Here is a 16,179-nt window from a genome sequence, read left to right as displayed (position 1 = left end):
TAGGCCTAAGTCATCATGCGACTTTTGAAGCCTTTAGAAATTCAAAATGTAATGCGCATATTTTCTAGCCATTTCTCGGAACTATATTTTGAAAAACACGAAGTATAAATAGAGGCTTACTATATATTCTTTTCTTTTAGATGAAATACGTGGTATTTCTTTAAAAGTGTTATAATAAAATGCTGAACAATAAAACATATTAAGAATTAAACACTCGTGAAAAATTTATTTCGGAGACGAAAACACGTTTCAAATTTTTCCGTCTAAAATTCTCAGTTCGAAACGCGCACTTCCTCCCGGCCGGCCGCAGAGCGTCGCTCGGATTTTTCTTGTCGCGTTTTCCCATATCTATAAGCGCTGCCATAAGTTAATGATACCTCTAAGTAGACAAATGGCTATGCTGCCTATGGCGGATATGCTTGTCCAAATTGACCTATGTCTCTCCGTACTGCGTATCAAAGTAGCCTTAACATACACTTGGAACTGCCGAAGCTGACGTTTCTTTAATCCCGTTTGGTGCAAGGCTAGCTTGAACTTCCCCCCTCTCTTGCCGAGCCTGTCTACATTGTCCATGTAGCTTAGTACAAAAATTCCTAGTAACAAGTCCCTATTGAGGTTGTTTGTTCGTTCTTTATACAAGCTATCGCAAATAACCACGAATCATAAATTCTCAAATTCAGTGTGCAATTAGTACAACGATATCTCTAAGTCATTTATCAGAAAGTGCAGATAGTTTATACTATTTATAATTTTATTAATATGACGTTAATGTCCACATTAAATTTCTCTGGTAATTCGAGTAGATAAAGTGGACGATGATACTAGATAATACGATTGGCTGTTTTCCCAAATTCTCTTTAGTTCAGAAAGTTACTTAATTCGTACTTTGTAAATTGCCGCGCTGGAAACTGTAAATACTACTGTTACACGGTAAGGTATTTCACGCTCTTTCGCGGTTAAGCTATTTTCCCCCGCGTGCCTACCTTGAGAAAGTTAAAATTAATATTCTATCGTGTGTTATACGTAAAGCGCGCATCAAGGCTATAAAAGCATCATTGCGTTCGGTTTTCCAGAGGATACAATGGGGAAAACGCATGACAGAACAGAATAATAACAGACTTTGAGGTGGTGGGGAAAATTACTTTCAAATACTAAGCATAATAATTTGTTCTTGTTGCCAGGTTTAAGTGACGGTACGTGTAGCCCAAATGGAAATAAAACTAGCCCAAAAAGTCGCTCAGAATCGTATATTAAAAAATAAACCAATCTGTTACATAAATGAGCCCATTATTTAAATGCGATCAATTTATACCCAAAATAAATTTATTATTATTATTATTAACATAAGAAAATATTTTCTAATAAAATTTTATTTTCCGAATATTAAAAATAATTCCTGTTTTTTTTTACAGCGATAAAAATATAATTCGTGACCTAAAACTATCGCTACGCCCCCTTGGGTTCGCCGTTGAAACCTATAGAGTGTTGTCGTCTGAAACCCTGCTACGTCAACATTGTAATTTGCCTATTGATAAAAAACGGTAACTGTCATGGCGGCCACTATTATCACTACAGCTGTGACGTTAAAAGTTTTCAAAATCGTATCAGATGACAACATTCTATATAGGTAGCGGCTATAGCAGATCTATGCAATTAATTTTTCCTCATCGTTTTTCGTAAATTTGACTTTATAAATAATGATATTTGCATTTCAATATAATTTGCGCATCATTTGTTTATATTTTGATAATTTTATATAAGAAAAAACGTTCTTATGACATTTTAATTTGTCTGTAGCAGGGAGCTACCTCGGAGAAGCTAGCTCAGTTACGCCACCTAGACTCGTTTCGGTTAATAATCAAAATGACGATATTAGCATGATTTTTATTTACGAATATATTCATTTAAACCAGGAATAGGCGGCTCATTTCTGCGTAATCATTTAAGCCAATCAGGACACAGGCGTTAGTCGTTGACTCAATCCACAAAACGTTTCATTTTAACAGGCACCAATTAAATATTCAAAAAACATCACTACTAACTACTACTACTACATTATAACTTGATAATAATAAATAACATTTTGACCTATTTTCGTTCAATCGAAAAGAGGAGTTTTTATATTTTACAAAGTCAGGGCCGGATTAAAACTTTATGGAGCCCTAGGCCCAAGTTAATTTTGATGCCCCCTTTCAATAGCGAGCGAAGCGAGCTAGGCGCTTCCTCAATTTATAATTGAGAAATGGAAGGAAAATTCATTTTGCTGCCAGATTTAGTATGTCGTCAGGGGCTAGACGGCAGCCCGTCAGAGAATGTGACAATCAAACGATTTTGGTTCATAGGGGTGGACGCATTTACTAAAATTACTCCGGAAAATATTTTGTGAAAAGCAAATGATGAAAGTTTTGTACTTTTATTTTTCTCGAACCCTCTTGGTGCCCCTTGTAGGCTTGGTGCCCTAGGCCCAGGCCTATTCGGCCTATTGGTTAATCCGGCATTTCGCGGTAAGCCTTGGCCATAAAAATAATCAATTTTCAAAATGTTGCCCATTAAATTATTTCAGCATAATATCCTAGCGACATTCGTTGAATAAATTAATAAATTAGTGTTATTCCCACCAAAACATGCCCCAAAATTCGCCTCTCGCCCAAGTATCGTACTTTTTAAAGAAGCCCAACCCGATCAACTGGCAACACTGTCTCTCCAATGAAATTGTCTTTATATTTTTAAGAAAACGCTCAGCATGGAGGTGGGACCAGCATACTTGACCATCTGGGATTACGTGATATTCTGCATCACCATGATGATCTGTGCCTTGATCGGAGTTATAACCGGTCGCAAAAAGAAGGGTGCACCGGAAGACACGGTGGTCAACTATTTGCTTGCCAATCGAAACATGGCAGTCATACCAGTAAATCTCAATTTACAAACAAAATTATCGGCATACTTTTTTTATATTTCGAAATTTTATAAAGGTATCGTTTTCTATCATGGCCACCATTATGTCCGCGATTTCGATGGCCGGGGGAATCGGGGAGATGTACTTGTACGGAGCGCAGTACCAGTTCTCTACTATGGCCAGCGCGGCTGGTAAAATAGTCGTGGCGATCTTCATAGTTCCCGTATTTCATCAAATGGAGTACGTCAGCGTGTACGAGGTAAGGATAACCTAAGCGGATATCAAGTGGGCTTGTTTGGCGTGACCATAGATATATAAAAGAGCATAGATACCTTACGCTGCATAGGGGCCATTGGGAAGAACACGGAAGAGACAGTTAGCAGAAGACCTATATTTTCTAGATGCGCTACGTAATAGTGCCATCTATCGGTGACCAAAATTAGAATTTGAAAAATATTTTCTGGGTGCGCTACGTAATAGTGCCATCTATCGGTGACAAAAATTAGTATTTGAAAATATTTTCTGGGTGCGCTACGTAATAGTGCCATCTATCGGTGACCAAAATTAGAATTTGAAAAATATTTTCTGGGTGCGCTACGTAATAGTGCCATCTATCGGTGACAAAAATTAGTATTTGAAAATATTTTCTGGATGCGCTACGTAATAGTGTCATCTATCGGTGACCAAAATTAGTATTTGAAAAAAAACGCGGTAGATTAAGCCTAATAATGTTGATAGCCCAAGAGATAACGTGGAGTTGAAGTCACGTGTCATGGTTTTGCTTTTGGTGGAAAGATGGCGCTATAACGTATCGCATCCAGAGCTAGCTGTCACTTCCGTACCAGTCCCTCGTAGAATTGTGGATCTATACTATTTCATATATCTATGGGCGTGACGGGCCAGTCACCAGGCTTATTTAGTATAGGATAGGAAATATTTCCAACAGTGCAGAGATGCACTTCACGTCACAAGATGTCGCTCCCCTGTCTTTTCTCGTAGTGCCTGACTTAGTCACACGGCAGTCCTTCTCTTCCCCCTTTCCTCGGCACCTTGTGACGTCAAGAACGAGTTTCAACCTACCCAAAAGGTGTTCCCCCCAGTAACAAGAGATCAACGCGTCCGTCATAAATCCATCTTGTGGAGCTGTAACAAATTTATGAACCTGTCGTGGATATTGTTACAAGAATGAATTGAGGTACCTAAGAATATGAGACTGCGTGGATTTTAAAGTTTGTCTGCTTTCGTGACATTCTTATACACAGACCATTTATACGCGCATTTAGTGATTACAAGTAAACGAACTTCTGCTACCATGACTAATAATTTTACCTTATGTTCATAGTACCTGAATGCATTCTTAATTATTTATAATAAAAAATATTAAACTATTTCTTTTCAATGACCAGTATTTGGAACTACGTTATGACCGGACGATGAGGTTACTATTCTCGTTTATTTATTTAGCCGGTAATGTAAGTATGATCAGAAGTATGTCGTATATGTAAGAGAGAAGTATCTATTTCGGCTATACAAATAAAATATGTACCTTCACACCATCGCGCGTGAGGGGTCCGACACTGAAATAAATCCCTTACACTTTCCAAGAAATCGAAATCCTGACTGGATTTCTTCAAAAAGAATTAAGAATGAAAAAAGTTAAAAACAATAATAATAATACTTTATTGTCAGGATAGAGAAAGTGAAATACACTTATTGGGCTCCTGAGTACGCACTAACATTACGTACACCAAGCATTCAAAAACAATATTAACATAAAACAAAAAAATACAAAACAAGATTACCAACACAAGACAGAGATATAGATAAAAAATAAACAAAGGGGGCAAGGGGTTGATGAGACGGGAAATAATACCGATAATAAGAAAACTAAGCGGAACGGTATAAAAATTATGTACAGACAAGAACAGGTTAATTGGGAAAGCTAAAGAGATTAAGCGGTGAATAGTACAACACACTATACAATAATATAAAACAAGGGGGAAATGGAGAATGACTAGAACGTCCAGCCCCGAAACTTGTCCAAACGTGATTTAAAAGAACCAACCGATGATTTAGTTTTGACGGCAGAGGGGAGCTCATTCCAGTGGTTAATTATACGTTGAGTGAAAAAGACCCGTCTGGATAAACAGCTGCACCTGGTTTTTCGACCAGACCACCAACGAGACCTAATTTCTATTAACTAAAGCAAATGGCCGCGACCGAGAGGGTTAACATTTAAAATCAACGAGTAGCAATGCTAAAAAATATTAGACCTAACGGTGATTTATTCTTTATTGAGTCGAAGCTAGCCGTCGCGGCCTTATTGCCCTTGTCATTAAACTTGTCACAATGAGGATCTAAGAAGAAACTTTCGCCTTTAGTGACGTAACCGTGTTTGTCGTCCTCTAAGCAGACGACGCGTGCTTTTAAAAACACGCTTCGTAAAGTAGAGGTATGGATTTCTGTAAATACTAATTGTTGTCAAGACTACCACTATTGGAATGAATACTAATTGTTGTCATGACTAACAGTGGCATAAATACTTGTTGTCAAGACAACCAATGGCATAAATTATTGTTGTCAAGACTAGCAAAGGCATAAATACTTGTTGCCAAGACTACCAATGGCATAAATACTTGTTGCCAAGACTACCAATGGCATAAATACTTGTTGCCAAGACTACCAATGTCATAAATACTTGTTGCCAAGACTACCAATGGCATAAATACTTGCTGTACAGACTACCAATGGCATAAATACTTGTTGTTCAGACTACCAATTTCATAAATACTTGTTGTTCAGACTACCAATTTCATAAATACTAGTTGTCAAGTCTAACAATGGAATAATAAGGACCTCTAGCTTCGTCACGACACTAGTAGTGACAGTACATTCTAGTATCTCCATTACTTTGTTCCGGCGCTGGCATTTTGCTCTAGTAATAACCAGCCATTTCTGCATAAAATGTAACTCCGGTGTCTTACTTCACCTAATAATGTAAAATGTATACTTAACCTTGCCTATTGATATTTATAAATTGTATTTCACCGACTAAATAGTTTTAGAAAAGCACTGTACTGTCCGAAACGTGTTTAAATATTTCCAGCGAAAAAATACTGTCAGTATAGGAAGATGCATACTTCTCTCCGGCAAATATTTTATTGACTTCTTTATAATTTAAATCCCCCATTTAGGCGTTCTATTTGGGTGTAGTTTTATACATCCCAGCTTTGTCGTTAACCACGGTTACCGGCATTCCGTACATGCTGACCAGCAGCGTCACGGGAGCAGTTTGCGTCTTTTATTGCGTCTTGGTAAGTCCCGTATTTTTATGCTCGCGTAGAAAATGTGTCGGTGTCCAAACTGTACACAATAGAGCTACTTGTGCACTCCTACAAGTTCTCCCTTCACGTATTCTAGTGGTGGTCACGTATAAATGACGGTTTCAAATCGTTTCGAATTTTATTTTTAAAATAGCCCAAATTATCGCCCATTGCGTTAAAGAAAGGAGCACATTTTATAGACAAACTATTAATGAAACATTTTAGAAACCTTTAATGAAGCTAAATTCTCACCCAAATAATTTTATTATTATTAATAACAATTACAAATATATTCTATCATAATTTTATTTTTCGAATATTAAAAAGTTACCGTAACTTTAACAAGAAATTAAAAGATACCAAGATGTTGGTATTAGTATGGTTATTAAATAATTTATCTTTAATCGCAAAAGAGCACCCTCAGTGCGTGTGCAGCTATACCACGTGTAAGCTCGCTATTTTCTTTTATATTTCAAGGGTGGATATAAAGCCGTGATTTGGACGGATGTGCTACAAACCATATTGATGTTCACCTGTTTCGGACTGATTATGGGGTTCGGGATATACGACGCTGGCGGTATTGTCGAAACTTGCGTGCAAAATTACAAAGGACAAAGACTGCATTTCGAGTAAGTTAATAGGGGGAAATAATATAGCAGTTTCCAAAAAACCATAAATTTCAAGGTAATCAAGCTCTTCACAAAGACTATATATCGTTTTTTGGTAGGATTTGCAACTTGACTACTTTTTGGTTAAAACATTAACAATTGAAATTGTTTATTTGTTTGTATATAATTAAGGTTACGCGAAGAACGTATATTTCAAACCATAGCGATATTCCACAAGGAAAATTCATGCAATCAAAGAGATATAGTTATTGCACTATATACAATGATTTGTTTAAAAATGTAACCGATAAATCATAAATGATTGTCGTTTTTTACTCAAATCTACATATTAGCCAAGCAATTAGGTTTGCAGGTTTGCCAGAAAAGTGATATAACTCTTTCTGAACCTAAGAGAAAATCAGTCCTAGCATAGATCTGTTAAAATTGATGGCATAAATGTTAAATTCACTGATCCACGATAAATAGCACTTACAAGGAGACTACCCGAGGTGGTTATCACCGATTTTGTTGGGTAGACCTTATGGTAGTATGAAAATTGCAATGGGCTTTAGTTTTCCCATGGCAACCAAAAATGATAGTTAGTTTAATATTTAAATGGGCTGAGGCATTTATAGATTGGTTTAATAAGTAAAATGGTAACTATACATTAATAAAACATCTGCGCCTAGTTTGCACGAAAGCGAAGACACGAGGTACTCTGTTTGGGCCCTGTGTACTTCGGGTTTTCTGCTGGCAGCTAAAAACTACAGCACAAATCAAGCCGGTGTACAAAGATTACTGAGCGTCAGGGACGCGAAAGCTGCACAGAGGTTTGTCATTATGTTTTCGTAAAAGGCGTAACTTACTCATACACTATAACCCATATTACTTTGACATTAATTGTTGACACAACTGATTATATATTTAAAACGCGTACAGGTCTGTCTACATCAGTACGGGGTTGATGTTAGTTTACAAAGTGTTGCTAATCTTCGCCGGTTTTGCTATTTACTCCAAATTCAAGGTATTGCGCATTAATAAGGAGACGACCCGAGGTGTAACCCACCGATTGTTTTCAAACTCGGGGGTTTGGTAAGCCTTCATGTTACTTGAAAAAGGGAAATGTCTCCATAGGCAACCGTTTGGCCATGGCAACCAAAAATGTTTTTGACAACACAAAATGGAATTTTCCCATTGAAAATAACATTGTAATCTGACCGATTTTAAGGGTACTCCCCGCAAAATTTTTTAAATATTTGAAAATGCTAAAAATAGAAAATAGAAATAAAAAAAATAATGAAAAAGTTTGAAATTGATTAAAATTGGTCAGATTCCCATGTTATATTAAATGGGAAAATTTTCATTTTGTGTTGTCAAAAACATTTTTGGTTGCCATGGCCAAACGGTTGCCTATGAAGACATTTACCTTTAGGGTTTTTCAAGTTACATTAAGGTCTACCAAACCCCCGAGTTTGAACATAATCGGTGCGCTACACCTCGGGTCGTCTAATTGTAAGTTAATATTTGCTTTTCGAAATAAAAAGTATAATTGTTTTAATTTCCCAAACCCTGCAGGATTGCGACCCGATGTCCGATCCTTCTTCCGGAGTGAAATCGTCTGATCAGGTGCGACCCCTTTAATAGATATCAATCCCATGTCAAAAAGAGACGTGACCTCCATTCTATTACTATAATTTGATAAATATGATACACGTAAGTGTGTCAGTTTGCTATCTTCCATTACTGAGAGTCATTTCGAGGATGACTAGTAGTGGCGCCGCCAGCAATAGGCACGAGTATGCATGTGCCTACGTGGAAAACTAGAGGGGGGCCCCAAATTTATTAAAAAAAGGGGGCCCTATTTTTTCATATTGGTAAATTTTCCGTTGCCGAATTAATAGAGAAATTGCTGAAAATTTTCAAACTTGTGACTATCAACTAATGCACATATTTACCCATTTAAAAAGGATAATACCCATTGTATAATACCAGGGGGTAAGCGCGTAAGCAAAAACGCAACGTGTGCCTTACGCGGCCGTCACTTCTTGTGAGTTATGAGCGTGCCTAGACGAAACACGAAATCGCACAGGTGCGACAGAGAGAAAAATAAACAAACAACAAGCCATCTTGAAATGACCGTCAGTGGCAGAGATGTAGACATGTAGTGTATTATTTCAAAGAAAAAAAGGGTGACTCACTTTCTCTTTTTTGTTAACAGTCTGTTTTTAGATTTGTAGAGCCTATTTCAAAAATCCCTTACAATTTTCATATATCTTCATTTTCCAGTCTGTTTTCGTACGATAAAGCAGCAATTTAGAACTCGCGATCATAGTTGAATTATATATATATATATAAATATTGTAAAATAGTGTAGGATTAAATTAATTTTGAGACCACGTTTGAGACAACCTAGTTTAAAATGAGTTTGAGAAAAACCCCGTCTGGTTTCCAACTTGCGGAGAAAACGCAAAATGGAAGAGACTCTAATTAAGAGCCAATCTGGATCTATTAAACGATATTTTGGGTCCACTATAATGACTAGCGATGCCGTTCAATGTCTTGATTGTTTCGAATGGGTAGGTAATAAGCCCTGAAATAGTTATTTCCCTGCTTCGTGGGTGCGTGCTTACGGCAGCCTACTTCCAGGGGGTAGTAGATCAAACTTTGAAGCCCTCTAGCGCTCTTTAAACTCGTCGCAGAGAAACGCGACTAAAACCTGCATACTTATCAGCTCATCCCCTACGACCACCAGAAATTTCTGTACTGACTATTGAATCACCCTGTATATAAGTTGACAAAGAAACTTTGTTAGTTTTAGTAGTAGTATAGTTTCAGATGGTTATTCATACCAGCGAAAACACATGTTTTAAATTCGAAAATAACTAGCTAATGTTTATAATAGATATTTTTATCTCCTTATATAATAATAATGCATACATATTTTCACACAAAGTAAGCGTTATTTACATTTTTGAAAGCATTTCAATTTTTAATGGGCCTTGGCTGTATCACTCGGCGATTTCCAAAGACTAAGAGGAATTCGCCGAGAGTTATTAGTCTTTAGTCACATAATAATTTACAATGGCGAAACAGACCATTATTAAAAAAATGCATTAGGTAAATAGGTAGTGTCATACTTATGTTTATTATGTTGCTTATGGTTAAAGTAAATATATTAAAAATTGGTGGGCAAGAGGGGGCCCCAAATTGTAGTGCCTACGTGGGAAAAAATCCTGGCGGCGCCACTGCTATTGACTACACATTTTTGGTGTAAGTCATTAGGCCTAAATATTCGCCCTTTTCCTTATCGTCGTAGGCTTAGTTTAAGTTTTGGTGAGAAGTAACAATTCCTACCGGTCGAGTTTTAAACTGAATCTGTGATAGCTGTCTGCTCATTCAAAATTATCTCAAAGCTTTAGCCTAAATGCATTTAAATCCAAAAGTACTAAAGCAGATGGCGATATTTTTAAGTTCGAAGCGTGTATGGAGCGCGTGTTGAAATTTGAAGTTGAAGTTGCACATTTTTTTCCCTAGAGGCACTGATATTGACGCACTTTTGAAGCTTAATTATGAACTTATGTTATTTGCAGTAGCTTAGACAAGGAGGTTTCCGTTGCTACCCCCTTCGGCCTATAGCTTTGACTGTACTAAATTTCACCCGATCACGAATTTTCACATGGTCTGACACATTTCCGATTATTTGCGACCGAAAACTATTATGTATTAAATTACGGTACGGGGGTATACAAATAAAGATAACGAATGCTACGCCCCCTTAGGCTTTGGTTCACCATTGAAACCTAGATAGGTAGCGGCTAAAGCAGACGCTATTAGTTTTTCCTCATCGTTATTCGTAAATTTGACTTTATAAATATTAATACTCGCATTTTAATATAATTTTTGCATCGTTTGCCTCTATTTTGATAAGTTTATTTAAGAAAAAACGTTGTTATGACTTTTTAAATTGACTGTAGCAGACGGTAAAATTTAGCCGCTTACCTCGGAAGTTGGCGTCGTTACTAGACTCTCTAGAGCAGCGGTTCGCAATTTATTTTTGCTATGGAACCCTCAATTATTCACCTAATTCTGGCGGAACCCCAACTCATTTTTTTTACTCATTTTAAACTCTTGACACAAACAAAGATGGCCGCGCTGCGAATTCTTGGAACCCCTGTGACCCTTTTACGGAACCCCAGGGTTCCGCGGAACACCTTTTGGGAACCGCTGCTCTAGAGTGACGTTTATTGTGTAAGAAAGAAAAATGTCGGAGTAGAAATTGGACGAAAGCTTGAATTTTTTAACTGGTCCCGCCTCAATTCCCATAAAAAAGTGAATTATTAAACTGGTCGCTACGGAACAGTGACCCCCAGTTTTTTAATTGAAAAACTGGTCCCGCCTCAATAGTTCTTTTTATAAAATAACCTTGGCCATATTGTTGAGATGTTGCCTTCCCGCTTCAGCTGTGGATTCGTTTTCTCTCCCACTAAAGAGCTTATGAAACCATTCTTAGGCATTGGCTGAACTATTCCAGGGCAACATTTCAACAAGTTGGGCATGCGTCAAGACATTTTATAAAATCAACTATTCCCATAAAAAAAGTTAGTTATTAAACGGACCAGTGACCAGCAGTTTTTTAATTGAAAAACTGGTTCAAGCAATTAATAAACTAGTTTTGGACCAGTGGACGTGTGCTATTTCCAAGACTGGTCGTTAGGCCACCACTGCTATTAATCCCGCTACGACTTTTAGATTCTAGTGTACGCTATCGGGATCATGTTGAAGGGCCTTCCAGGACTGGCGGGTATCGCCCTGTCTGGGATTGTCAGTGGATCTTTGAGTACATTCTCTTCCTACATCAACGCTTTCGCGGCTCTGACCTTGGAGGACTACCTGAAGCCGTTTTTCCCCAAATTAACGAACAGCGAGAAGAGGAACATCTTCATTTGCAAAGTTTTGAGTAGGTGTGACATGGTTTCTGCCTAACTTACATTCAATAATAAATACCCAAATATTAAAACTGTCTCGTATGAATTCGCAGCTGCCTTCTACGGTATCATGGCCATACTGGTCAGTTTCGGGATACCCTATCTTGGTGGAGCCATCAAGACTTACTCCAGCGTGGTGGCCGCGTCCGCCGGACCTCTTTGCGGGGTCATGCTACTGGGCATGTTCGCGCCAAGAACAAACGCGAAGGTACAACCTAAACTATATTGACCATTCTATAAATGTAGTCTCTTCGCGTATGGCGTTTTTCTTTGGATGTCTCCGAAACTGCTCTCAACTGCCCCTGGATTCGATTAATTTTAATCGAACACGCCAGAGGGATTAACCAATGAGAAAATCAGTATTTAGAGTGCCATATTAGGCTAAATATTAAATATAGACATAGCATGGTTTTACAATTTTTCCCTAAAGTTTAAACAAAATTTTAGTCATTAATCCTAAAATATATTTCTTAATTTTCCATAAAATCCATCAATTTTCAAAGTAATAAAACATTATTACTCCGCTTTAAAACTGTCAGTTAATTTTTTATTTATTTACTTTACTTTATGTTGTTTTTACTGCATAGCTAAGTAAAATGCAACTCTTTTCGGAACACTCAGAGCAGCCCAAAGAATAACGTCATAAGATATGTACAAAATCGCCTTATGGTTGGCCCTTTTGCAATCAGAAAGGACTTAGATGTCGGGGACGGTTAATCATTATCCATGTTTAAATTGATTTTTTTCGGGAAAAAAATTAAACAAAGAAATTTACCGGTTAATATTTCGGAAAATGATTAAAAAACATGTATTATTCGTAAAATTTGAGCTTTTTATCGAAAAAAACGTCGTTTTTCCGATGAATTTTACAAATTTATCAAAAAATTAATCGGATAATACAGAAATGTAATTTACTTGATCAAAACGTTTTACGAATAATTTTGAGAGCTTTATCTATTGAATAAAAGTTAACCATCCCCGACCTCTAGAAAGGACTGAGCCTAATTATTAAAACCAATGGTTGCATGTCGTACTGAAGTAACACTATATAGTCTTTGTGAAGTTTTCGCTGGCTTAGCTAGAAATTTATAGAATGCAATATTCCGTATTTTCAGGTTTGCAAATTGGCCATGATAATCACCATAGTCTTCATGATGTGGCTGGCCATCGGAAGTCAAATGAACCCGTTAAAGTCCAAACATTTGCCTCTGTCCACCGCAGGATGTCCCGCTAACAGTTCTTTACTGCTCAATGGAACTCATACGAGTTACGAAACTACTCCTGCCCCCATGAACCACACGCTAAATGAGCATCCGAACAAGTAAACTTCAAAAATCTAGATCGCTCGTACAGCTATCTCAGGGCCGTCTTTACGTGATTGGGGGCCCCTGGGCAAAGCGATACGCGGGGCCCCTAATAATTCCAGACAATTTCTTAAAGGCCTAGGTTTTTTTCTGCCTGTCCCCCTTTAAATTAACTTATTGGAGCACAAATACCCCGGTGGTAGGCCAACCGCTGAACATGTTGGCCTAATTTAAAGGGGGGCAGGCAGAAGAAAAACTAGGCTTTGAACCTCCAATGCAAAGTCCATCGTCGCCCTAATCTTCAAATATTGGTTCAAATAAAAAAATGCGACGGTCTACACCGTCTATATCACGAAAAGACATGTTTTAGATAGTTTAAAAATTTGTAAAATGTAAATAGACAATACTAATATTTAAAAAATGTGGAAAACAATATTTGTAAGATTCATCTTTTTCACCTTACAAAAGTTGAAAATGGGGCCCTCCAGAATCTTGGGGCCCTAGGGCAGTGCCCTATTTGCCCAATGGGAAAGACGGCACTGAGCTATCTGACAACATTCGCGCTAAATGACCATTAACATTTATTTTTCCAAATAACAGAGATATTTTCCCATTGTACAAAATATCCTTCATGTGGTTCGGGGCCATAGGAGTTGGGATGACAGTTGTACTAGCGTTGATATTTAGTCTATGGTGGGGTACGTATTAAACCAAACAGTGATTGATCAAGATAGGAGTATTCAACTGCCGATTTGTCGTAGACTAACTTGTGCAAAGGCAGTACGTTACAGAAATTGTTGGGTTCGAAGTGAAATCAGTTGCCATTCCAGCGAAGCTAATATATAATTAACAAGATGGTACAGGCCATAATAGCAGCCTCCCCCCTGCCCTTTATTATCGTAATTATGGCCTCAGTGGTCGCTGAGAAATCAAGGGCCCAAGGTTCTTTATTATCGTAATTATGGCCCCAGTGGTCGCTGAGAAATCAAGGGCCCAAGGTTCTTTATTATCGTAATTATGGCCCCAGTGGTCGCTGAGAAATCAAGGGCCCAAGGTTCTTTATTATCGTAATTATGGCCTCAGTGGTCGCTGAGAAGTTAAGGGCCCAAGGTTCTTTATTATCGTAATTATGGCCACAGGGGTCGCTGAGAAGTCAAGGACCCAAAGTTCTTTATTATCGTAATTATGGCCTCAGTGGTCGCTGAGAAGTCAAGGGCCCAAGGTTCTTTATTATCGCAATTATGGCCTCAGTGGTCGCTGAGAAGTCAAGGGCCCAAGGTTCTTTATTATCGTAATTATGGCCTCAGGGGTCGCTGAGAAATCAAGAGCTCAAACGGGTATCGCACCTGAGATAGTTTGTCATAACCCATTAATGGAAGTGTCGTTCATATTTGTCGCCTCAGTGGTCGCTTACCAATAAATTGACTATTCAGCGGGGACTTTTACGCCAGAGTTTTATTCGGGGGGGGGGGATGAAAAAAACCTTTTTGATTAACCACAAAGGTTCGTCACTGGTATCTAGGAGCATTAAACACAGCACCCCACACAAGGAGAACGCAACACGTCAAAAGTCATGCATTTTATTGTGTACAATTTTCATTGGTTAGACCCTTCAGCGCCTGCTGTCGTCGGAAGGGCAAAATTAGGAAATTGTCTTCCCCTCCGCCCGGTAAACGCTCAGCGTAAAGGCTGGGGTGAGGCTAAAAATTAACCAATGGCGCTACCTATCGTGCAAAGATGAAACTAAATAAGAGCGGTAAAAAGTCAAGGGGTGCTCACGCTTGATTTGAAATGGTAAATTTTTTTCTTTTATGTTTCAAGGGTCTGACACCAACGTTACAATTTAAGAAAGTTGGATTATGTCCTCGGATTATATTTGCTCTGACTTTTGACTACCCAACCAATGTATTTTTGATATTTTTTAGCGTACATTATTACGTCTGAAACTCTAATCGATTGTTTTAGTGACGTAGTCATCAGACCCTACCACTTTCTTTTTGTCTCGTATTTTAAGGCTTCAAAAACGTCCGCGCGAGCAAACCTATATTAGCGTCTCTAGCAACCTTTATGATTCACCGTGTATTACTCCTATTTCGATGAATTCCGGAACCAACTTATACGCTTTAGACCCACGTGATTATTAAATAATATCTTTCAAAAAGGCAACGAAGAATTTCCTGATCCCAGATTATTGAATCAACTTGTGGTACCCCACCACTTGAGGATTAAGAAACCCGAAAAGAAAGAGTACGTACTGCTGACCCCTTTTAAAGTAATTAAATTAATTTTATTTCTTGAACAGGAAAATCAAATCGATAAGTCAAGAAGTGGCTAACGGACATGACACGGATATTAGATTGAAAACTATGCCCCAAAAAATATGATAAATTCCCTGTATTATTAACACTAGAAAAAAAGTAAATTTAAAAGCCCCAACTACTGTTTTAGAACATTTTTATATGAATAATAAAATATATTTTATCTACAGTTAAATTGCGTTAAAATCTAATCACTCAAAAAACACTACGACACTAAAATAAAATCGTCTTTTAACCTCGCGCGCCCTTATTGATTTCTGGAGCAATACCGCCATCTACACACAAAGAAGCAAACCATGAAATTTGTTCTACAAAAATAAAAGCAATACGAACAAATAATTTATGATGGCAGATGGGCTGAAGGGGAAGTTAGTAGTAATCTCAGTAAACCTGGTTGTGATTTTGAACTAGCTGCAGAAAAACTAAAACAATTAAAAATAGACGGTTTTCACCATTTTGTAGAAGAATAATTAACGTATTAAATGAGCTATTTTCATTTTTCATGGGATTTTCTATTGTCTAGGAAATTATTGACACAATCGAACGATAACCTTTCGATATAAACAAGTAACATTTTCTGGGGTTCAACCGTTCAAGAATAATTTAAGATTTTTCAATGTGGAATTAATTTGTCAAAGTTTCAACGATCGTAATACGACCAGTAGTTTTTGAGTTATTATGCCAAAAAGAATCGTAATTTTAAGTTATTGTAATTAATTTAATTTTAGAGTTAGATATTTGA

General features: G+C 37.5%; 1 protein-coding gene across 1 annotated transcript; it reads left to right on the top strand.

Moving 5' to 3' along the window:
* Positions 1 to 869: 869 nt before the first annotated feature.
* Positions 870 to 15,606, top strand: LOC149922874 (sodium-coupled monocarboxylate transporter 1-like). Its single transcript, XM_090162700.1, has 15 exons — positions 870 to 930; positions 2,732 to 2,911; positions 2,976 to 3,158; positions 4,306 to 4,371; positions 6,094 to 6,213; positions 6,700 to 6,851; positions 7,520 to 7,660; positions 7,770 to 7,854; positions 8,406 to 8,456; positions 11,580 to 11,787; positions 11,869 to 12,023; positions 12,931 to 13,136; positions 13,720 to 13,817; positions 15,282 to 15,366; positions 15,422 to 15,606. The coding sequence occupies exons 2-15, from the start codon at positions 2,744 to 2,746 to the stop codon at positions 15,501 to 15,503; spliced, it is 1,800 nt and encodes a 599-aa protein (XP_090018826.1). The 5' UTR covers positions 870 to 930; positions 2,732 to 2,743; the 3' UTR covers positions 15,504 to 15,606.
* Positions 15,607 to 16,179: the final 573 nt, after the last annotated feature.

Source organism: Leiobunum rupestre, chromosome 11, assembly GCF_980474605.1.
Source record: "Leiobunum rupestre chromosome 11, qqLeiRupe1.1.hap1, whole genome shotgun sequence".
Classification (NCBI taxonomy): domain Eukaryota; kingdom Metazoa; phylum Arthropoda; class Arachnida; order Opiliones; family Sclerosomatidae; genus Leiobunum; species Leiobunum rupestre.
This window is presented reverse-complemented; position numbering and strand designations above follow the sequence as displayed.

Excerpts from the sequence above, each read along its gene's own strand:
- LOC149922874 (XM_090162700.1), top strand. The coding sequence starts at position 2,744 with ATGGAGGTGGGACCAGCATACTTGACCATCTGGGATTACGTGATATTC. Across the intron at positions 3,159-4,305 it reads AGTACGTCAGCGTGTACGAG|TATTTGGAACTACGTTATGA; the intron begins GTAAGGATAACC and ends TTCAATGACCAG. Across the intron at positions 13,137-13,719 it reads CTAAATGAGCATCCGAACAA|AGATATTTTCCCATTGTACA; the intron begins GTAAACTTCAAA and ends TCCAAATAACAG.